The 24198-nt window shown below is 44.5% G+C and overlaps 1 protein-coding gene across 1 annotated transcript in view; it reads left to right on the forward strand.

Moving 5' to 3' along the window:
* The window catches only part of LOC311229678 (copine-9-like), a gene marked incomplete at both ends in the record, with an annotated part of 679647 nt that overhangs the window by 611911 nt on the left and 43538 nt on the right, over positions 1 to 24198 (forward strand). The window contains one exon of the mRNA XM_084315753.1: positions 9914 to 10041. Within this exon, the coding sequence (XP_084171879.1) occupies positions 9914 to 10041 (128 nt within the window). The remainder of the gene's footprint in view (positions 1 to 9913; positions 10042 to 24198) is intronic.

A 24198-nucleotide genomic window follows, 5' to 3' on the forward strand; every position in this document is an offset into this window, starting at 1 on the left:
TTTAGAATTGTAGAATGTTTACCCTTTAAATGCCAGTGTTTGTGATGGGTATCACAAATTATTGTCAAAAAAAAAAAAAAAAACACACACACACAAAAAGGTAAATATCTTCAATATATCAAATGCAAAGTGGATTTTTCTGGGGGGGATTATTACAGCCAATGTCAATGATTAATGTAGCAACAACACTGATTTCGATGTTTTTTTTTATAATTTTTTTTTATGTCAGATTGAAAAAAATACTCACTCTTACCATTAGGGAACTAAATTGTCCTCTTCAAAAACACCATACAAATATTATATGCTGAAATTCTTTTTCACTTTTTCGTTCATAAATCGTTTATTAAACTTCAGCCCATTGTTACGATTAGTCCTACGCTTCTTTGGCATGATGGACCCAGATGGCAGAGTATAGATGAGACCGGAGACAGAGCGTGACGATGAACAGTTTACTACAACACAAGGTACATACACGACTAACACACACAGGTAACATTTAACAATGATCGCGCCCAGCAGGGCAGGACAGACAGGACTATATACACAGACTAATTGACAAGACACAGAGGGTAATTTACAAACAAGACACAGGTGTGGTAGACAGAAACAATAGAACACAGAGTACACTGGAAAACAATAACAAATAACCAACCAGACTAAACATAATTACAAACCACAGACAGGGGAACACAAGACTAACAAAGTGGAGACAACAGACAATAAACACAACAAACACAACTGACAATAAATAACAATGAGTTGGTGTGTGAGCTAATGCCAGATTGGCATCAGCCCACCGGGTGGCAATGTTGATCGAGTGTTATTGTTAATGGGAGGTACTTGTGAATATGACTGTCTGAGTCCTGGTCCCACAGGACCAGGACCGGAAGAAGTGTTACAGTACCCCGCCCTCGAAGGTCGACTCCCAGGCGACCCAACAGGCCCCCCGGGAACGGGGAGGGTGGGGGGGACGGAAGCCGCATCGGCGAAAAGAGGAGGGGGGAGGATGGGGGTTCGAGGGACGGGGCCTGCGGGAACAGGAACGGGGGGAGGGGGCTGACGAGGAGGGCTGGAGCAGGGAAGGATGGGGGGAAGAGACGACGGCTCCGGAGCGCGACCTGGGGCTGGGGTCTCCACGGTGGCGAGACCCCCCGCCGAACCCCGAACCGGAGGCTCCCTGGCGACAGGACGCGGTGCAGGACCCCCAACCGGGGTCCCTCCGGCAGCGGAATCCGACGTCGTCCTCCAGGTCTGCCATGGTGGTGGCTCGTCTTCTGGAACCTCCCAGGGCGGAGGAGACCTCGACCAGGCCGGCGAGGAAGACCTGCGGTCCTGGAAACCCCTTCCCCTGGGGCTGTGGCGTCGGGATCCGCGCCCCGTCCCCGACGCTCCCCTGCGGACCAGGCGACTTCCCACCCAGGGATCCAGCACCGGGGTGGCCGCGGCGCAAGCACCCGATATCATCGGTGCCGCTGGCCCAGCCACTGCGTCCCATGGTGCCAGACCCAGAGCGGTCGCCTGGTCGGCACGCAGGACGGAAGCGCCCAGGATCCCGAGCGCGAAGCTGGCTCCGTCTCTCCTCTCTGCCGGGTCCAAGTTCGGCGCGATCATTCTGTTACGATTAGTCCTACGCTTCTTTGGCATGATGGACCCAGATGGCAGAGTATAGATGAGACCGGAGACAGAGCGTGACGATGAACAGTTTACTACAACACAAGGTACATACACGACTAACACACACAGGTAACATTTAACAATGATCGCGCCCAGCAGGGCAGGACAGACAGGACTATATACACAGACTAATTGACAAGACACAGAGGGTAATTTACAAACAAGACACAGGTGTGGTAGACAGAAACAATAGAACACAGAGTACACTGGAAAACAATAACAAATAACCAACCAGACTAAACATAATTACAAACCACAGACAGGGGAACACAAGACTAACAAAGTGGAGACAACAGACAATAAACACAACAAACACAACTGACAATAAATAACAATGAGTTGGTGTGTGAGCTGATGCCAGATTGGCATCAGCCCACCGGGTGGCAATGTTGATCGAGTGTTATTGTTAATGGGAGGTACTTGTGAATATGACTGTCTGAGTCCTGGTCCCACAGGACCAGGACCGGAAGAAGTGTTACACCATGATCATAACCAGCACATATTCAATACATTTTCGAATTGTAACCCTGACAGTTTGTGTGATGGCATCACAAATTATTGTTAAAAAAACACAGAAAGTGAAATATTTTCAATATATCAAATGCAAAGTCGATTTTTCTGGGGGGGATTATTACAGGCTAGCATGTGTCAATGATTAGCAACAACACTGATTTTGATGAATTTTTTGTGTTTTGTAATGTCAGATTTAACAACAAGTCTTCAGAAAAGTGGGAGTATTTCATTTTTTATCTGATATTACAAAAACAGATTAAATTGTTATGATCAGGGCTGAAGTTGAATACAATATTTATGACTGTTTAGGCTGCATTACTCTCTGTCACATGATCTCCTGGTTGTTCCCCACTTAGGTTATCTAACTATCACGCCACCACAACTAGAAACACTGGCCTGGCCTGCTTCTAAGTTCAGTGGCCTGACTGCAAAAATAAATAATACATTTATTAATAAAAAAATTATAATAAAAATATATATATATTTAACGTTTTTTCAAGTACCACCAGCAGGGGGCCCAAGTACCACCAGTGGTACGCGTACCACAGGTTGAGAACCACTGCACTATACAGTATGTAAAACACCTGCCGATAACGGACTGGGAAATATATGTATATCTTTTTTGGGGGGAAATATCTGGGAGTCTGTGGAAAATCTTTGTTGTGTGTGCATGGGCTTGAAAAGTGACGCAGAGCTTGCTCTATTTCTGCTGGGCAGGTTAACTCACTCTTGCTAATTTTCCAAAGTTTACTGCAGCTTTAAGTATACCAATGGAAACAAGAACATCAGGCCTGGAAAAACCTTCTGTTTCTTTTTCTCATATGCTACCCATTGTCCCTCTTTAACTTTTGATTGATTGACCTTTTTATACACTGATGTGTTGTTACGATTCTGGTTCTTGACTACGGTCGGGAACCTCCCACCTTCTCTGTCATCTGTCACTTGATTACTGTCACTTGTTTTCCCTGTCATTTAGTGCTGTCAATTAGGGGTTGGCTTCTGATTGGCTGTCACGGGGGTGTGTGTGGAATGTTGGTATTTGGTGGCTATATAACATTCCTTTCCTCTGCTTGTCATTTGTCAGGTCTTCACTATAGGTGTTTCGGAGATAACGCGGGCGGTTCCAGTTCTGGACCACCACTAAGCTCCATTACCTAATTCTCTCGTTCCCTTGCCTTGGCATAGTATCCTAGTATTACTCTTTGTGTTCTTTACTATTAAAGTCGAACCTGTTCAAGAGTATACCTTCTCCGTCTCTGTGATTGCCTACAACAATTGGAACTCACCTACCTCCATCCTGACAGAAGACCTGACCATCAGAGTTCCATGGAGGCAATCATGGAGATGCTCCGGGCACAGAAGAGTGCACAGGAGCGCTTGGAGGAATGGCAACATCTGATCAGCGCCGAGTTGGTTCGGCTGGGCGGGATCGTCAGCGCGTCGCAGGAGACGGCGCAGGCGGCGCTCATCACAGCCCAGCAGGCACAAGTCGAGGTGGCGGGGGTAAGGACGACGGTGGGTAAGACGCCGGCAGGAGAGGCGGCGTTCAACACCACGTTCAACACCGAGGAGAGTCGGGGGGCTCTTGGGCACCAGGATCGGAACCAGGAGCCACGGCTACCCGCACCAAGCCGCTACGCGGGAGCACCGGAGGGATGCAGGGAGTTCATCACCCAGTGCTCACTCGTGTTCCAGCTGCAGCCACGCTCATTCCCCTCTTCCAGAGCACAAGTTGCATATATTATCATCCTCCTCACCGGTCAAGCACTCTCCTGGGCTACGGCCGAATTAGAGGGCGGTTCGCCTCTCTGCGACTGTGTGGACGACTTCACCAGGGAGTTGAGAAGGGTATTCGACACTTCCCGAGTACTCTCGGTCTTCGAGGCCGGTGGGCGGCTTCTCGCTTGCTGGCAGGGCTCCCGCACGGTCTCAGAATACGCCATCGAATTTCGGATCATGGCTCGGGAGGCGGCTTGGCCGGAAATTCCTTGTGTGGTCCTATTTCTTAAGGGACTCTCCGCACGGATGCGAGACGAGTTCTCCGTGCGTGAGATCCCTGAGCAGCTGGAAACGCTCATCAACACCGCCATACGGATGGACAACCGACATCGGGAGAGAGAGAGGGAGCGTGAAGATACTACCCAGGTACGTGTCCTTTCTCCTCCCGTTGTTGACATCTTCCCGCATTACATGAGTGAGCCACTGGGTGATGAATCCATGCAGCTTGGGGCGCTGTCGCTCTCAGACGACGAGCGGCGGCGCTTCATCGAGGAGCGACGCTGCTTCCGGTGCGGCCGCACCGGTCATCGTTTCTGCAGCTGTCGGGAACAGGCTGGCTCAACTCGGCGCCAGTCGGGAAGGGGAGGTGCTCCGCCGGGCCTCGAGAGGGCGCCAGCAGGTGGGCTCACCCCAGCACTACCATCTGACTCATGTACATTTCTGGAGGTGGCGGTTAACTGTGGGGGTAACGTTAGGGGAACGAAGGCTCTCATTGACTCAGGGGCGGCGGGCAATTTCATTCACTTGGGGTTGGTGAGAGAATGGGGAATCCCGGTAGAAGAGTTGGGGGTTCCCATTCCTGTCTACGCCCTGGACGGTCAGCCCCTGGGCAGTGGGAGCGTCACACAACGTACTGTTCCTATGCACATCCGGGTGGCGGGTGGGGGGTGGGAGTGGGTTCAATTATTTGTTATTGTCTCCCCCTATTCTGTTATAGTGTTGGGTCATCCCTGGTTGTCTTCATGTGTACGGAATATTAATTGGAGCACGGGCAAGCTCTCAACGGAGGTCGACGTGAAGTCGGTCGTCGGCGAGAGTTTGTCCACTCCCTTGTCTCCCTTCCCCTCTTCTCTTTTTTCTCCTTCTTCTCTCTCCAGGGTGGTGGGGAGCGTCGCAGATTCTGTTCCACCCTCTAATCCCGATTTGATAGGGGTTCCTGAGATCTATTGGGACCTGGCGGACGTTTTTAGCAAGACGCGTGCTAAAGCACTACCGCCTCATAGATCACGACTGTCCCATTAATCTTCTACCCGGTACCTCCCCGCCTCGCGGGCGAATGTTCTCTCTCTCACGCCCGAGACCTTGGCCATGAACACCTACATTGAGGAGGCATTGCTTGCGGGGCACATACGTCCTTCCACATCCCCGGCCGGCGCTGGTTTCTTCTTTGTTGACAAAAAAGATGGGAATCAGCGCCTGTGCATTGATTATAGGGGATTGAATGACGTTTCCATCAAGAACCGATATCCTTTACCTCTCATGGACACGGCCTTTGAGTGCTTACAGGGGGCACAGGTCTTTTCTAAACTTGACTTATGTAATGCATACAATCTGGTCAGGATTAGAGAAGGAGACGAGTGGAAGACTGCATTTAATACACCCAATGGTCACTATGAGTATTTGGTCATGCCCTTTGGTTTGGCTAATGCTCCGGCAGTCTTCCAAGCCCTGGTTAACGACGTGCTGCGAGACTTGATTGGGGTGTCAGTGTTTGTTTACCTAGATGATATCCTAATTTTTTCTCGCGATATGGTGCAACACCAACTGCATGTTCGGGAGGTGCTAGACCGTCTCCTCAAGCATCAACTATTCGTTAAGGCTGAGAAGTGTGTGTTTCACACTGATACCGTTTCCTTCCTGGGCTTTGTGTTGACGAAGGGTGATCTACGCATGGATTCGGCCAAGGTGAGTGCAGTCTTGGACTGGCCACGGCCGTCGTCGCTCAAGGGGTTACAACGGTTTTTGGGCTTTGCAAATTTTTACAGGCGCTTTATTCGCAACTTTAGCACCTTAGCCAATCCGTTAACAGCTCTCACTAAGGCCTCTCTCCCTGGCTTTGAATGGTCGCCTAGGGCAGAGTCGGCCTTCTGCGATCTCAAGCGTCGGTTTACATCCGCTCCTGTATTGATCCGCCACGATGCAGAGGTTCCGTTCATTGTGGAGGTGGATGCCTCTGACATCGCTGTGGGGGGGGTGCTCTCTCAGAGGTGCTTAAAGGATGGGAAAGTGCACCCGTGTGCTTTTTTTTCTCGCCGTCTGTCATCAGCCGAGCGCAACTACGACGTGGGTAATCGGGAGTTGTTGGCTATCAAATTGGCACTGGAGGAATGGAGACATTGGTTGGAGGGGGCGGCACATCCTTTCATTGTTTGCACCGATCATAAGAACTTGGCTTACATCCAAGGGGCTAAACGCCTTAACGCTCGCCAGGCCAGGTGGGCGTTATTCTTCACACGATTTTGATTTACCATCTCCTATAGACCCGGGTCCAAGAATATCAAACCCGACGCGTTATCGCGCCAGTTTGATCTTCCTGGCCGGGAGGAGCAGCCCCATCCCATTATTCCACCGGCCTTGATTTTGGCACCCGTGTCTTGGGGCATAGATAAGGTGGTAAGGTCGGTGCTGACGCGGGAGCCCGATCCTGGCGGGGGCCCTCCGGGGCGGTCGTATGTGCCCAAGGCGGCACGCTCACGTTTGCTGCAGTGGGCACATGCCTCATCCCTCACCAGCCACCCTGGGGCCACCAGGACCCTGGAATTTATCCGTAGGAGGTTCTGGTGGCCGACAGTGGAGGGGGATACGCGTTCCTTTGTGGCGGCCTGCCCGATGTGCGCGCGCAGTAAGACCTCTCGCCGTGCACCGGTAGGTCTCCTCCGGCCACTTCCTATTCCTAAACGGCCCTGGTCGCACATATCCCTGGACTTTATTTCTGGCCTCTCCCTTTCGGACGGGTTCACCGCCATTTTGGTGGTGGTGGACTGGTTCTCGAAGGCGGCTCATTTTGTTCCTCTCCCCAAGCTTCCATCGGTCCGAGAGACTGCTGATCTGGTGATACAGCATGTCTTTCGGGTCCATGGGCTTCCGGTGGATATCGTGTCGGACCGGGGTCCTCAGTTCGCTTCCAGGTTCTGGAAGGCGTTTGCCGCCGGTCTCGGCGCCTCCGTCAGCCTTTCGTCTGGGTTTCATCCGCAGTCGAACGGGCAGACGGAGCGCGTCAACCAGGACCTGGAGGGGGTCTTGAGATGTTACGTTGCCCGGCAACGTGGAGTAGGAGGTTGGCATGGGCTGAGTACGCGCATAATACCCTCCTCTCCTCCTCTACCGATATGTCTCCCTTTCAGTGTCAGTATGGTTTTCAACCTCCTTTGTTTCCCGAGCAGGAGCAGGAGGCGGAGGTGCCCTTGGCCCAGGCACATGTGGCTCGCTGCCGCAGGATGTGGAAGCGGGTCCGGGCGGCGCTGCAGAAGGTTTCGGTTAGTACCCAGCGGCAGGCTAACCGCAAGCGTCGTCCGGCTCCGGTTTGGAATCCAGGAAGCTGGCTCCTCGCTTTATAGGACCCTTTAAGGTGGTACGTCGGGTGAATCCTGTGGCTTACAGGCTACGGTTTCCGAGTTCTATGAGGGTTCATCCGACGTTTCATGTGTCCCTGTTGAAGCCGTTCCTCTCATCGCCCTTGGCCCCGCCACTGCCTACGGTTCATCCGCCTCGGTTTATGGGTGGTCAGCCCATTTACACGGTGCAGAGGATACTGGGTTGTAGGCGGAGGGGTAGGGGGTTTCAGTTCTTGGTGGATTGGCAGGGGTACGGGATAGAAGAGCGTTCTTGGGTGCCTCAAAGGGATATTTTAGATCCCAGCCTGATCGATGATTTCCGGCGGCTGAATCCCGAGGCCCCCAGGTGAACGTCTGGTGCTGTTCGTCGGGGGAGGGTACTGTTACGATTCTGGTTCTTGACTGCGGTCGGGAACCTCCCACCTTCTCTGTCATCTGTCACTTGATTACTGTCACTTGTTTTCCCTGTCATTTAGTGCTGTCAATTAGGGGTTGGCTTCTGATTGGCTGTCACGGGTGTGTGTGTGGAATGTTGGTATTTGGTGGCTATATATTATATAACATTCCTTTCCTCTGCTTGTCATTTGTCAGGTCTTCACTATAGGCGTTCGGAGATAACGCGGGCGGTTCCAGTTCTGGACCACCACTAAGCTCCATTACCTAATTTTCTCGTTCCCTTGCCTTGGCATAGTATCCTAGTATTACTCTTTGTGTTCTTTACTATTAAAGTCGAACCTGTTCAAGAGTATACCTTCTCCGTCTCTGTGATTGCCTACAACAATTGGAACTCACCTACCTCCATCCTGACAATTGTCACAGTTACATGGTGACTTTTAATTCCGAATTATAACTTCGGAATCAAATCATTCGGATGTAAAAAAAAATCATGCGAGTTTACATGTCAAATCTTAATTCCGACAAGGTGTTTACATGAAAGTCACTGTCTAATCGGGAGTTTTCGAGTCATCGTAAGGTTTGGGGCTGGGAAGGCTTCTGATTGGGTAAACGTAAACAGGATGTTAACGTCATTACGTTTACCGGAAGTAAACAAACAGCTGCGACCGGTATTCTCAGCTACTGTGCTAGCGTACCAAACAACATTAACCAGACTCTCGGTGTGTCTATTCTGCTAACGTTAAAGGCCTCTACATGCTACAGCAACTTCAAAGCAACTGCACCACAACATCGACAAAGCAAAGGTGTTGCAGACACTCTGCCTTTATGCTTCTGCAACATCGACGCACAGCCTATGTAACATTGTACCCCGTATGTAGCAACCCATTGATAACAAGCAGACAAATAAGCATAATTTTTACTTCCGGGCGGGGGGTTTCAAAATAAAAGAGCGACGTCTAAAAGCACCGTAAATACGTTTATTCTTTACAATATCTAACGTTACACGAACCTAAACTAATCTAAAGTTAGTTTAGGTTCGTGTTAACGTTAGATAATGTACAAAATAAACGTATTTACGGTGCTTTTAGACGTCGCTCTTTTATTTTGAAATCCCCCGACGGAAGTATTATAGTGTCTGTTGCTAGCAGCTTAACTTTTGCCGGCCGGTTCTGTGCTTTTTCTAGCTAACGTATCATCATTAGTTTCCAAAGGAGAGGAGAGAAAGACCGCGGCTCACATGCAGCTCAAACTACCTGTTGGAATAAATTAATTGATTGATGTTTAACTTGTCCCTGTGTGTGTCCAGTCATTTCGACTAGCAAATGTTGTATTTAACGTTACCTCAGGATACCATTGTATTTAGTTGGTTAGCTATGTAGCTAATGTGGATAGAATTTTGTATAGCATCAATACTAGCTGGCTGGCTACAGCTTTATTTACTAAATTATGGAGGCTTTTTAATCGTCAAGGTAAGAGAGGATTTGTCATGATCAACTGAAGGCCTATGCTATGGAACAATATGTGCCCCTGTTCGCGATCATCTATGTGTACTGTAGCCTATGCGCGATCATGCGCAGAAAGACCGGGGGGAACTAATTCCGAAAAATGCGTGAAAAGCGTTTACATGGACAGAAAAAGCTTTAATTCGGAATGATAAACGGAATAAACCGGCCACTTACATCGGAATGGATTTTATTTCGGAATGGCCATTTTCATTCGGAATTAAGTATTTTCAGATGTTTACATGATAACTTTAAATAGGATTTAACGTTAATTCCGAATGAAAAGGGGAATAAACTGTCCATGTAAACGCAGCCAATGTGTGGTTATTACATATTCATAAAGTTCTTCTGTTACTTACTTTATCTTATCTTGAAGGCACAATCTGTAATTGCACTATTCGAGATAACCAATGAACCAATTAGTATGCATTATTTCAGTATGCCCATTTCCATTTCTATCAATAAACCTATTCTAAATAATGTTCTCTCCTGTAGAACTCCAACCCAGAAAACTCTAACTGTGTCGCCATCGAGGGCGTGCTGGAGGCCTATTTCCAGAGCCTGCGGACCGTGCAGCTGTACGGGCCAACCAACTTCGCCCCGGTCATCAGCCAGGTGGCACGGTGAGACAGGACATACACACACACACGCACGCACGCACGCACACACACACACACACACACACACACACACACACACACACACACACACACACACACACACACACACACACACACACACACACACACACACACACACACACACACACACACACACACACACACACACACACAGAGTCATGCATAATGACTCTCATACATAATTTTTTACATTTTCATGCAGTTCATATGTCATCTGCCATCAAGTATCTCTTGTTATGTATGCATGTCATGTACTCATACATAACACATCATCTGCTGCCACTTGATGACAAGGCAAAAGTGACATGCATATGAACCTCATGGGAATTTAAACGATGTGTTTGTATACTTGCACACAGCACAGAGTTGCTCTCTCTCTCTCTTTCTCTCTCTTTCTTTCTCTCTCACCAGCCCTATAACCCTAGGCAAGTAGAAGTCTCTTGAGTAACCTTGACATGTTCTCCCTGTAGACCTCTGCTACCCCCCCCCCCCCCCCCCCCCCCCACTCTCTCTCCCTTTGACAGACAGACTAGCTAATTTAGCTGCCTCTTCTTCACACCCTGTGGACTGTCTTGTGTTTGTTTCTCCAGCTAAGTTCTTCCCCATAACCACCAGGGGCGGATTTAGGATTGTAGGAGATCCGGGGCTTAGCCCAGATAGGTGCCCGCGTTAGCGGGCAGGGATTATTTTTACTTCGACACCACAACCTTTAACTTAAAGCGGACAAAAGGCACTAGAGAACACTTAAATTCACACCCTTTAATTAATGAAGCAAACTATAATAATTTATAATAATAATAATAATAATAATAATAATAATAATAATAATAATAATAATAATAATAATAATAATAATAATAATAATATTAACACTTTGATTGCCTAAGGCTAAATTCATGATATACCATCCGTTGCCAGCTCTATTTAACATGGAGAAGTTCCCCTTCTTTGCAGGGCTATAACTTTTTAAATTCTATTGCTAGATTGCCATTATTAGGGCCCATTCAAGGTCCTATATGTATTGTTCATGGTGTAGCAACGTTAAACTTTTTCATTCACATATTCATACTAAAATATGATCTAAAGTATAAGTATGTTTTCATCTCTTTCTGCAGCTTTCTCCAGAACGTGATTTATAGCCCCAAATGCATTATATTGATGATGAAATACAGTTTGATAGCAATCGGCGCGATATAAAAAATTCCAACTGGACGTACTTCTGGAAGTTACTACACGTCATCTGATGTTGACCGGATGGGCGAGGGGGCGTTTATAATCCCATGGGCAGCGTTATACCATTCATCTAATGTGGGTCATATGTTCATCAGATCAGTTAGTATCGAACACGGTAATATTACACGCTAAAACTCACCCCAGTCTCCTCGGGCCGTTGGGCGATCAGCGTGGGGTAGACAGTTTTCCATTATGGGATGTCGAAATACCCGGTCCATTTCCAGGTTGTATAATAGTATATACGTCCAAATCATGTTGTTTATCGAGTTATTGGCAACGGATCGCTATGTATTGTGTCGAGCTCGAGTCCCGGGACCTATAGCGAGTACCCGGAAGTAATATGGGTGATCACCACTTCATCCACATGACTTCCTGTTGGGCGATCTGCCGATCAGCCACCAGATGGCGCTCTTGAACCGCTAGAGGATTGAGAGGAGATCAGAACTGTGTGTGAAGGCTGCAGAGGGGAAATATGATTCCGATCACAGATTTTTGAAATATTGATATCAAAGACGAGTTACGGCGTCCTAGGCCACTTGAGCATGGCTAGGAAAGACGCCTAAACACGTTTCCGGCACTTAAAGCACTATGTGGCTTGGTGTCTGTCATTTTGGAAATGACACCAGACCACCCTGAAACTACACTCATATTCACGACGGTATAAAACGGAAATGTATGGATTGAAAAATGATCTGTTTTTTGCATATTGACCGGAAGAAACTCAATGACAATCGACTATATTATTAGATCCATAGCTATAATATATAATATAGCTTTAGGCCTGCAAACACAGCCACGTATCCCCATGTTAAAAGGCGCTGGCCTTTCAACAGTAACAGTAAACAGCGCCACCTGGCGCTGAAAGTGTTAATATGCGTCTTTGTTTACGGTTTGATTATCACTGATACAAAGTAAAATAGTGCAGTGCAATAAAATAGTTAGTAAAATAGAATAAAATAATGATTGATTGATTGAAAACTTTATTAACAGATTGCAGAATGGGTACAGTACAGTACAGCTCAATACATACAATTGTTAAGGGGATGCAGACCAGAGAAAGACTTTCGTCTTGTTTACATCAGGGTCCCCCATTTTCAATTCATCATAACATATATGACATACATGACATACAGATAGACAGTACTGCTACATCTATACATTTATGACATATCATATTTGCAAATACAGTACTGTTTGTGATACCAAAAGAGTCCAGAAAAGAGAGTATATAATAATAATAATAATAATAATAATAATAATAATAATAATAATAATAATAATAATAATAATAATAATAATAATAATAATAATAATAATAATAATAATAATAATAATAATAATAATAATAATAATAATAATAATAATAATAATAATATAATAATAATAATAATAATAATAATAATAATAATAATAATAATAATAATAATAATAATAATAATAATAATAATACACTGTGTTTGTATAGCACCTTTCATACAAGAATTGCAGCTCAAAGTGCTTCACAGCAGTACAAAAAGAGCAGTACATAAAATGAGCACAACATTGGCAGATCAAGAGCAATGCATAAAGTGCAGACATAAAGCATAATCCTGCACTATTCTTACCCTGCCTACTTTTATCCACTGCCTATCAAATTCATGTGTCGGTTCTATGCTAATTTTATCTGACTACCTCCTACTGTATGAAGAGAACTATTTTATCACACTTTTTACTTCTTACTGATGCACTGCTGTTGTATGTTAAATATCCTGTTGTATGTCTGTTCTATTTTATAATTTTTTGACTATTTTTAAACTGAATCATTTTAAACTATTTTTATTATTTGTATTACTGAAAACTGTAAGCAGAGAGCCTATTGGGATGCTAGATACTAATGTGAAACACTGAGATTTACCATACCTTGCTACCTGTCTATCTTTTTTATGCTCGCTTATGCCTGTATTTTTTACTGTTGTGAAGCACTTTGAACTGCAACCTCTGTATGAAAAGTGCTATACAAATAAAGTTATTATTATTATTATTATATACATTTGACGTAGAAACTGTACATTGGAGGGTAGGTGGGGGGGTGGGGGGGGACTGTACATTGGAGGAGGTTGGGTGGGTGGGGTGGGACACTGTACACCTGTACAAGCAAAACTGTACATTGGAATATTGACAAAACCATACTTGGTCATTTACTGTACATTGGGTTGGGTTAGGACATTTACAGGGGCCAGTTTCGAATTGCAGTCTCCCGTAGGTGTTCTTTGAGAGTGTTTTTGAAAGTGGGTAGTGATTCACATTCCTTTACAGCTTTGGGTAGGGCGTTCCACATTGATGTGGCATAATCGCGAAACGTGTTTAGTCCCTTGTTTGAGCCGAATCTGCAATGCAATAGTGCATTGCAATAAAATAGTTATCATCGTATTTTTTCGGGAGGCCGGTAAGGAGTGCATTACAGTAGTCGAGTCGGCTTGAGATAAAGGCATGGATCTGGTTTTCAGCGTCCTTTTGATTTATAAATGGCCGTACTTTAGCTATGTTTCTAAGGTGGAAGAATTATGTTTTTGTCAACATGTTGATTGTGATTTAAAGCTTAGGTCTGAGTCTACCATAACACCAAGACTTAACTCACTCAAATACAGTTAGCAGCTGGATAGACTACAGATGGAAATTAGCTTCTGCTAAATCTGGTGCAAACATATTTTCATGTAACAATGATTAATTGTCACAAAATAAAAATTTAAAATTAAAAAAAATTATAATTTTTTTTTTTTTTTTTTTTTTTTTTAAATAGATTCAGGGCTTTTCAGAAAACATTCGGGGCTTGAGCCCGTGTGTCCACCCCCTAGCCCCGCCCCTGATAACCACTAAAAAAACTCATAATAATTGGCTTAGTGAGTCTATACACGCAGTCAACTGAAGAAGTCCATGCATTGGAAATAAGAGGTCAGAATTGGCCAGAGCCTTGGGACCGCTCCAACTCAGACCAGACTTTGTATTCTTTTGTAGGGGTAACAGGTATAAGAGCGTACTAGTGAGTAGCATCAAGTAGAAGAGTGTACTAGTGAGTAGCCTCAAGTAGAAGAGTGTACTAGTGAGTAGCATCAAGTAGAAGAGTGTACTAGTGAGTAGCATCAAGTAGAAGAGTGTACTAGTGAGTAGCATCAAGTAGAAGAGTGTACTACTGAGTAGCATCAAGTAGAAGATTGTACTAGTGAGTAGCCTCAAGTAGAAGAGTGTACTAGTGAGTAGCATTAAGTAGAAGAGTGTACTAGTGAGTAGCCTCAAGTATAAGAGTGTACTAGTGAGTAGCCTCAAGTAGAAGAGTGTACTAGTGATTAGCCTCAAGTATAAGAGTGTACTAGTGAGTAGCATCAAGTAGAAGAGTGTACTAGTGAGTAGCATCAAGTAGAAGAGTGTACTAGTGAGTAGCCTCAAGTATAAGAGTGTACTAGTGAGTAGCCTCAAGTAGAAGAGTGTACTAGTGAGTAGCCTCAAGTAGAAGAGTGTACTAGTGAGTAGCCTCAAGTAGAAGAGTGTACTAGTGAGTAGCCTCAAGTATAAGAGTGTACTAGTGAGTAGCATCAAGTAGAAGAGTGTACTAGTGAGTAGCCTCAAGTAGAAGAGTGTACTAGTGAGTAGCCTCAAGTATAAGAGTGTACTAGTGAGTAGCCTCAAGTAGAAGAGTGTACTAGTGAGTAGCATCAAGTAGAAGAGTGTACTAGTGAGTAGCATCAAGTAGAAGAGTGTACTAGTGAGTAGCCTCAAGTATAAGAGTGTACTAGTGAGTAGCCTCAAGTAGAAGAGTGTACTAGTGAGTAGCCTCAAGTAGAAGAGTGTACTAGTGAGTAGCATCAAGTAGAAGAGTGTACTAGTGAGTAGCATCAAGTAGAAGAGTGTACTAGTGAGTAGCCTCAAGTAGAAGAGTGTACTAGTGAGTAGCCTCAAGTAGAAGAGTGTACTAGTGAGTAGCCTCAAGTAGAAGAGTGTACTAGTGAGTAGCCTCAAGTAGAAGAGTGTACTAGTGAGTAGCCTCAAGTAGAAGAGTGTACTAGTGAGTAGCCTCAAGTAGAAGAGTGTACTAGTGAGTAGCCTCAAGTATAAGAGTGTACTAGTGAGTAGCCTCAAGTAGAAGAGTGTACTAGTGAGTAGCATCAAGTAGAAGAGTGTACTAGTGAGTAGCATCAAGTAGAAGAGTGTACTAGTGAGTAGCCTCAAGTATAAGAGTGTACTAGTGAGTAGCCTCAAGTAGAAGAGTGTACTAGTGAGTAGCATTAAGTAGAAGAGTGTACTAGTGAGTAACATCAAGTAGAAGAGTGTACTAGTGAGTAGCCTCAAGTATAAGAGTGTACTAGTGAGTAGCCTCAAGTAGAAGAGTGTACTAGTGAGTAGCCTCAAGTATAAGAGTGTACTAGTGAGTAGCCTCAAGTAGAAGAGTGTACTAGTGAGTAGCCTCAAGTAGAAGAGTGTACTAGTGAGTAGCATCAAGTAGAAGAGTGTACTAGTGAGTAGCATCAAGTAGAAGAGTGTACTAGTGAGTAGCCTCAAGTATAAGAGTGTACTAGTGAGTAGCCTCAAGTATAAGAGTGTACTAGTGAGTAGCATCAAGTATAAGAGTGTACTAGTGAGTAGCCTCAAGTAGAAGAGTGTACTAGTGAGTAGCCTCAAGTAGAAGAGTGTACTAGTGAGTAGCCTCAAGTAGAAGAGTGTACTAGTGAGTAGCCTCAAGTAGAAGAGTGTACTAGTGAGTAGCCTCAAGTAGAAGAGTGTACTAGTGAGTAGCCTCAAGTAGAAGAGTGTACTAGTGAGTAGCATCAAGTAGAAGAGTGTACTAGTGAGTAGCCTCAAGTATAAGAGTGTACTAGTGAGTAGCCTCAAGTATAAGAGTGTACTAGTGAGTAGCATCAAGTATAAGAGTGTACTAGTGAGTAGCCTCAAGTAGAAGAGTGTACTAGTGAGTAGCCTCAAGTAGAAGAGTGTACTAGTGAGTAGCCTCAAGTATAAGAGTGTACTAGTGAGTAGCCTCAAGTAGAAGAGTGTACTAGTGAGTAGCATCAAGTAGAAGAGTGTACTAGTGAGTAGCCTCAAGTATAAGAGTGTACTAGTGAGTAGCCTCAAGTATAAGAGTGTACTAGTGAGTAGCATCAAGTATAAGAGTGTACTAGTGAGTAGCCTCAAGTATAAGAGTGTACTAGTGAGTAGCCTCAAGTATAAGAGTGTACTAGTGAGTAGCATCAAGTATAAGAGTGTACTAGTGAGTAGCCTCAAGTAGAAGAGTGTACTAGTGAGTAGCCTCAAGTAGAAGAGTGTACTAGTGAGTAGCCTCAAGTATAAGAGTGTACTAGTGAGTAGCCTCAAGTAGAAGAGTGTACTAGTGAGTAGCATCAAGTAGAAGAGTGTACTAGTGAGTAGCCTCAAGTATAAGAGTGTACTAGTGAGTAGCCTCAAGTATAAGAGTGTACTAGTGAGTAGCATCAAGTATAAGAGTGTACTAGTGAGTAGCCTCAAGTATAAGAGTGTACTAGTGAGTAGCCTCAAGTATAAGAGTGTACTAGTGAGTAGCATCAAGTATAAGAGTGTACTAGTGAGTAGCCTCAAGTATAAGAGTGTACTAGTGAGTAGCATCAAGTAGAAGAGTGTACTAGTGAGTAGCCTCAAGTAGAAGAGTGTACTAGTGAGTAGCCTCAAGTAGAAGAGTGTACTAGTGAGTAGCATCAAGTAGAAGAGTGTACTAGTGAGTAGCCTCAAGTATAAGAGTGTACTAGTGAGTAGCCTCAAGTATAAGAGTGTACTAGTGAGTAGCATCAAGTATAAGAGTGTACTAGTGAGTAGCCTCAAGTAGAAGAGTGTACTAGTGAGTAGCCTCAAGTAGAAGAGTGTACTAGTGAGTAGCCTCAAGTATAAGAGTGTACTAGTGAGTAGCCTCAAGTAGAAGAGTGTACTAGTGAGTAGCATCAAGTAGAAGAGTGTACTAGTGAGTAGCCTCAAGTATAAGAGTGTACTAGTGAGTAGCCTCAAGTATAAGAGTGTACTAGTGAGTAGCATCAAGTATAAGAGTGTACTAGTGAGTAGCCTCAAGTAGAAGAGTGTACTAGTGAGTAGCCTCAAGTAGAAGAGTGTACTAGTGAGTAGCCTCAAGTATAAGAGTGTACTAGTGAGTAGCCTCAAGTAGAAGAGTGTACTAGTGAGTAGCATCAAGTAGAAGAGTGTACTAGTGAGTAGCATCATGTAGAAGAGTGTACTAGTGAGTAGCCTCAAGTAGAAGAGTGTACTAGTGAGTAGCCTCAAGTATAAGAGTGTACTAGTGAGTAGCCTCAAGTAGAAGAGTGTACTAGTGAGTAGCATTAAGTAGAAGAGTGTACTAGTGAGTAGCCTCAAGTAGAAGAGTGTACTAGTGAGTAGCCTCAAGTATAAGAGTGTACTAGTGAGTAGCCTCAAGTATAAGAGTGTACTAGTGAGTAGCCTCAAGTAGAAGAGTGTACTAGTGAGTAGCCTCAAGTAGAAGAGTGTACTAGTGAGTAGCATCAAGTAGAAGAGTGTACTAGTGAGTAGCATCAAGTAGAAGAGTGTACTAGTGAGTAGCCTCAAGTATAAGAGTGTACTAGTGAGTAGCCTCAAGTATAAGAGTGTACTAGTGAGTAGCATCAAGTATAAGAGTGTACTAGTGAGTAGCCTCAAGTAGAAGAGTGTACTAGTGAGTAGCATCAAGTAGAAGAGTGTACTAGTGAGTAGCCTCAAGTAGAAGAGTGTACTAGTGAGTAGCCTCAAGTAGAAGAGTGTACTAGTGAGTAGCCTCAAGTAGAAGAGTGTACTAGTGAGTAGCCTCAAGTAGAAGAGTGTACTAGTGAGTAGCATCAAGTAGAAGAGTGTACTAGTGAGTAGCCTCAAGTAGAAGAGTGTACTAGTGAGTAGCCTCAAGTAGAAGAGTGTACTAGTGAGTAGCCTCAAGTAGAAGAGTGTACTAGTGAGTAGCCTCAAGTAGAAGAGTGTACTAGTGAGTAGCCTCAAGTAGAAGAGTGTACTAGTGAGTAGCATCAAGTAGAAGAGTGTACTAGTGAGTAACATCAAGTAGAAGAGTGTACTAGTGAGTAGCCTCAAGTAGAAGAGTGTACTAGTGAGTAGCATCAAGTAGAAGAGTGTACTAGTGAGTAACATCAAGTAGAAGAGTGTACTAGTGAGTAACATCAAGTAGAAGAGTGTACTAGTGAGTAGCATCAAGTAGAAGAGTGTACTAGTGAGTAGCCTCAAGTAGAAGAGTGTACTAGTGAGTAGCCTCAAGTAGAAGAGTGTACTAGTGAGTAGCCTCAAGTATCTATCTATAGGTCGTCCTCGGACGGGCCCTCCATCGGTGCTTCCAGTCATCCCGATCCTCCATGCATCTGGCTAGCTCGCCGGTGCATTCTGTTCCTGCATCTCTCCTGAATACGTCCACGTAGGTTAATGTGGGACGTCCTCGTGATCGATGCCCGTGTGTTGGTTCCCACAGCACAAGTTTGCTGGTTGGCATCTCATGATGTCTCTGGCAGTGACCTGCCAGCCTCATTCTCCTGACTGCCACTTTCTCGCTCACCCTTAGCACCCCCCCATACCCCCCATTCAAGTAGAAGAGTGTACTAGTGAGAAGCCTCAAGTAGAAGAGTGTACTAGTGAGAAGCCTCAAGTAGAAGAGTGTACTAGTGAGTAGCCTCAAGTAGAAGAGTGTACTAGTGAGTAGTCTCAAGTAGAAGAGTGTACTAGTGAGTAGCATCAAGTAGAAGAGTGTACTAGTGAGTAGCATCAAGTAATATGTACCAGTGGTGGAACTCTGTGGTTCTCGTTAAAAACAAAATTCTAAAATAACCCCCCGGCGCTTTTGGGGGGGGAAATGCAAACTTGGGAATATATGAATAAAATGTGGGAACTTGTTGATACAGTTACACAAACCTAAATCCTATCTGCTGGCATATATTTCCCCCACAGCATTATCCTTTTTCAGAATCAAAACGTACACGCTTCTATTATTTAGCTCTGCTGTGGGCTCAAGGACTTGAGCTCCCATTCAGCATAGAAAGAGAGAGACAGTTCAGTTCAGTTATTTTTTATTTCGGGCTTTGGACACATAACGGTCATTCCATAAATCGCCAACGTTTTACCAGCTGCTATTGCAGAATTGTCCAATTGTCCGAAAAGGGCTAGGGAGAAGCACTAGGCTTGTCGGGCCCTACCCCTGAAGACTTACGTTTCGTTTTTATTTTTTTATTCATTTTTTATTTACATACATACATAGTACATACATATAGTACACATTACCTTACACACATATAGTACACATTACAGTACACATTACAGTATAGTATACCTGCAGTATATAATAGTATATATAATAGTATATAGTACATAATAGTGTATACAACACATATATAATGTGATATATAGTACATGATATATACAATATAATATAGTACCATAATATAATAGTATATACTGTAAATATAGTTCAATATAATATACAAATGAATTATAATATGATTATATAATGTAATATGATATAACGTACAATACAGTATCATACGTATCTTTTTTTATTAATATGCAATTAAAGCTCTTCTTCCCTTCTGTACCTATCGAAAATAGATTTTTTTTTTCTAGCCCATTCCACAGGGTGGCACAAACTGTAGTTTGTGAAGTGTTGTTTATTGCCTGCTTTGTAGACTGGGATGACCTTTGCCTTTTTCATTTTATTTGGGAATACACCATTCCTGAATGACAAGTTGCATAATATGAAGGTAAACGGTTTTACTATGGTATCCATTGTTTTTTTTAACAAGTGACATGCTTAGGTCATTACAGTCAGTAGATGTCTTGTTTTTGCATCTGCTAACAGTTTCCATAACTTCTAGACAGACAGACAGAAAGAGAATCATTATCGTGCAAGAACAGAGAAACGTTCTTGCTCTCTTGCACTGTCATCCTCTCACCCTCTCTCTTCACCTTCATTTATATAACCCCTACACACACACACACACACACACACACACACGCACACACACACACACACACACACACACACACACACACACACACACACACACACACACACACACACACACACACACCTATGCCCCTCATTCATCTCGTCATCTCATCTTCCTCTCACTTGACCCTGACTCGATTTCCAGGGGAGTTGAGTCAACTCCAACATTTTAAGTGGGTACATATTAGCCGTTTCAGTTAGACCTGCTATGGACTGGATCATTAATACATAATAATGAAAGGGCTCACAAGCCTTGGGCCTCTGGAGACAATTATTTTCACCCAATCATCCATAAATGTGTCTAGTCGACCATTTTCTTTTTCAATTCTACTGCATTTTGAATCACTATAACCAAGAAGATGAAGAAGAATAAGAAGACTTTATTGTCAATTTACACAAGGCAATTTCAATTGGTATACTGCATAGCCCTACTCTTACACATAGCCCCCTACATATACAGAGAGGTCAAAGGGCAGCTTGCTCGTCATGGAGCAGCCGAGATACGAGAGCTCACAACATAATTTCTTTCCCAAATAATAATAATAATATATCTGTGTAATAAGAATATCTGTGCTGTGTAATCTATCTCATTATCTGTGCTTTCCAAAAAAAAATCTTTTTATAAAATCCACTAAAATTTAAATACTCCAATAAAGTACAAATACCTCCAAAATTATACTTAAGTACAGTTACTTCAGTAAAAGTATGTATAGTTGCATTCCACCCCCTGCTCATCATTAAGCTGTGTTGTCTCACATAGGGAAAAAAACATCAAAGAACCATTAGGCTTCAAGCTCAAGAAAGAAAGAAAGAAAGAAAGAAAGAAAGAAAGAAAGAAAGAAAGAAAGAAAGAAGAAAGAAAGAAAGAAAGAAAGAAAGAAGAAAGAAAGAAAGAAAGAAAGAAAGAAAGAAAGAAAGAAAGAAAGAAAGAAAAAAAGAGAAAGAAAAAGAAAGAAGAAAGAAAGAAAGAAAGAAAGAAGAAAGAAAGAAAGAAAGAAGAAAGAAAGAAAGAAAGAAAGAAAGAAAGAAAGAAAGAAGAAAGAAAGAAAGAAAGAAAAAAAGAAAGAAAGAAAGAAAGAAAGAAAGAAAGAAAGAAAGAAAGAAAGAAAGAAAGAAAGAAAGAAAGAAAGAAAGAAAGAAAGAGGTGAGCTGAAACAGCAGTCTTTTGTCTCTCTGATGTTCTCGCCTCAGGCCAATCGGTACCTCTACTCCACATTTAACCTGTTGGCAGACGTTCACTGTCTCACAGAGAGAGGTATATAGATAGATGGGAATATGAGCTAGAGAGAGAGAGAGAGAGAGAGAGAGAGAGAGAGAGAGAGAGAGAGAGAGAGAGAGAGAGAGAGAGAGAGAGAGAGAGAGAGAGAGAGAGAGAGAGAGAGAGAGAGAGAGAGAGAGAGAGAGAGAGAAAGAGAGAGACAGAGAGAGGGAGACAGAGAAAGAGAGTCAAGAGTTTTATTTGTCACGGCATACAAGCATACAGTGAAATGCGGGGAGAGACAGACATACAGAAAGAGAGACAGACATACAGAGAGACAGACAGACATACAGAGACAGAGAGAGAGAGAGAGAGAGAGAGAGAGAGAGAGAGAGAGAGAGAGAGAGAGAGAGAGAGAGAGAGAGAGAGAGAGAGAGAGAGAGAGAGAGAGAATTGAAGAAGAGAGATGGGGATAGAGGGGGAAATGTAATGGATGTTGAGAGAGAACTCCTGGTCCACTGCTGTGTAATTGTGTGTGTGTGTGTGTGTGTGTGTGTGTGTGTGTGTGTGTGTGTGTGTGTGTGTGTGTGTGTGTGTGTGTGTGTGTGTGTGTGTGTGTGTGTGTGTGTGTGTGTGTGTGTGTGTGTGTGTGTGTGTGTGTGTGTGTGTGTGTGTGTGTGTGTGTGTGTGTGTGTGTGTGTGTGTGTGTGTGTGTGTGTGTACACATGCATGTCTGTAGCAAGGGCTGATGAGAGACAAACCCATTTACACTTTACAGACTTACACTTATACACACACACACACACACACACACACACACACACACACACACACACACCACACACACACACATATACATCCTGAAATACCTTATTTGAATCCACAGATCACATACCACACATATAATTCATCTTACTCATACAGAAAACAAAATGGCACCGCTGTGCAGCTGCTTGGCTCTCGGGTCTGCATCCTTCAAGCCACTAAGTGCAAGTCTGTGGACAAGACCAAGCCTGCCAAATATCAGGAGCATTAGTCTAGCTCCAGGCAGAGCCAAGGACTGCTGCATGGATTGCCATATGCATGGGTTGGTTTGTCTAAGAAGGCATTGACAACAGTGAGTGGTATCTGTGAGTGGTAGCTCAACATCAGCAACATCAGCAAGATGAAGGAGATGGTGGTAGACCATCGGCGGAGCAGGAGGAAGCCCCCAACTCCCATCATCATCCAGGGGGTACATTCCACCTGGCGGATCTTCAAGGACATCTAAGTAAACAACAGAACAAGCACCCAGATGCAGCCATGATAGTAGCCGGCGACTTCAATCAAGCGAACCTGAAGAAAGTGATGCCTAACTTTTTTCAGCACATCGCTTGCACCACAAGGGGAGGAAATACGCTCGACCACTGTTACACCCCGTTTAGAGCCGGTTACAAGGCAGTACCGGCCCCTCCATTAGCGGGAGCTACAAGCACATCTGATCACGACGCCATATTGCTTATCCCCGCTTACAGGCAGAGATAAAGGTAAGGTAGAGGTAAAGAAGTGGTCCGACCAATCAGAGGCCACGCTACAGGACGCACTTGATGACATCGACTGGGGGATGCTCCAGTGGCGTCAGTGAGTTCGCGGATGTTGTTGTGAGTTTCATAACAACACTAGCAGATAGCATTGTCCCCACGAAGAAGGTTCGAGTCTTCCCGAACCAGAAACCGTGGGTTGACAGTACTATCCGAGCGGCTCTGAAAACTGGCACCACTGCTTATAACCTGGGCAGAGCGTCAGGAAACATGGAGGAGTATAAGGCTACAGTCTATACTCTGCGCAAGGCTGTAAAACTTGCTAAGAGGTCATACGCTGACAAGATGGAGGCACAATTGGCCCAGAATGACACAAGGTTTATGGCGCGGACTACGGATGATAACTGACTACAAAGTCAGCGCCCCCCTCAATGGGGAGTGCCGACGCCTCTCTCGCGGACCAGCTCAACTCCTTTTACGCACGGTTTGGTGCAAACAGTAGCGACGCTAGCTCACCGGCTAACAACGTCATTGACGCGCCGGCCGTCGTGGAGGGGGGGGGGGGCATCCGCGGGGGGGCACTCTCTCATTGACGGAACACAGTGTGAGAAGAGCATTTATGCGGGTGAACACCAGAAAGGCAGCTGGCCCAGATGGGATAACAGGACGTATACTTAAGTCCTGTGCTAACCAGCTAGCCCCAGTGTTCACCACCATATTTAATCTATCCCTGGCTGAGTCTGTGGTCCCTGCCTGTTTCAAGGTGTCCACTATAATCCCGGTACCAAAGAAATCCTCCCCAACAGGTCTTAATGACTACAGACCGGTGGCATTCACCTCTGTGGTCATGAAATGTTTTGAGAGGCTGGTTAAGGATTACATTTGTGCCTCCCTCCCCAGTGATATGTGTTACGATTGGAACGTTTGGTTGGCATGGTGGTGTGTGGAACCCAATTGCAGCAGATACATGTGGAGAGAATTGACATGAGGCGGAATGCGTGGTTGGCTCTTTCAAAATAACGTGCACTTTAATTGTGAAACACTGAGCATAATATAAAAAGGAACACTTAGGCTGCGGTTAGACTGACTAATGTTTTCATTTCGTTTTCAGATGAGTTTCGCTTTTCCAGGTCGCAACGTAGCGGTAGGCGAGTCACACTTTCGTTTTGTCACCTGAGCACAGTGATGTA

The sequence above is a fragment of the Notolepis coatsorum genome (genome assembly GCF_963971535.1).
Source record: "Notolepis coatsorum genome assembly, chromosome: 6".
Taxonomy (NCBI): Eukaryota; Metazoa; Chordata; class Actinopteri; order Aulopiformes; family Paralepididae; genus Notolepis; species Notolepis coatsorum.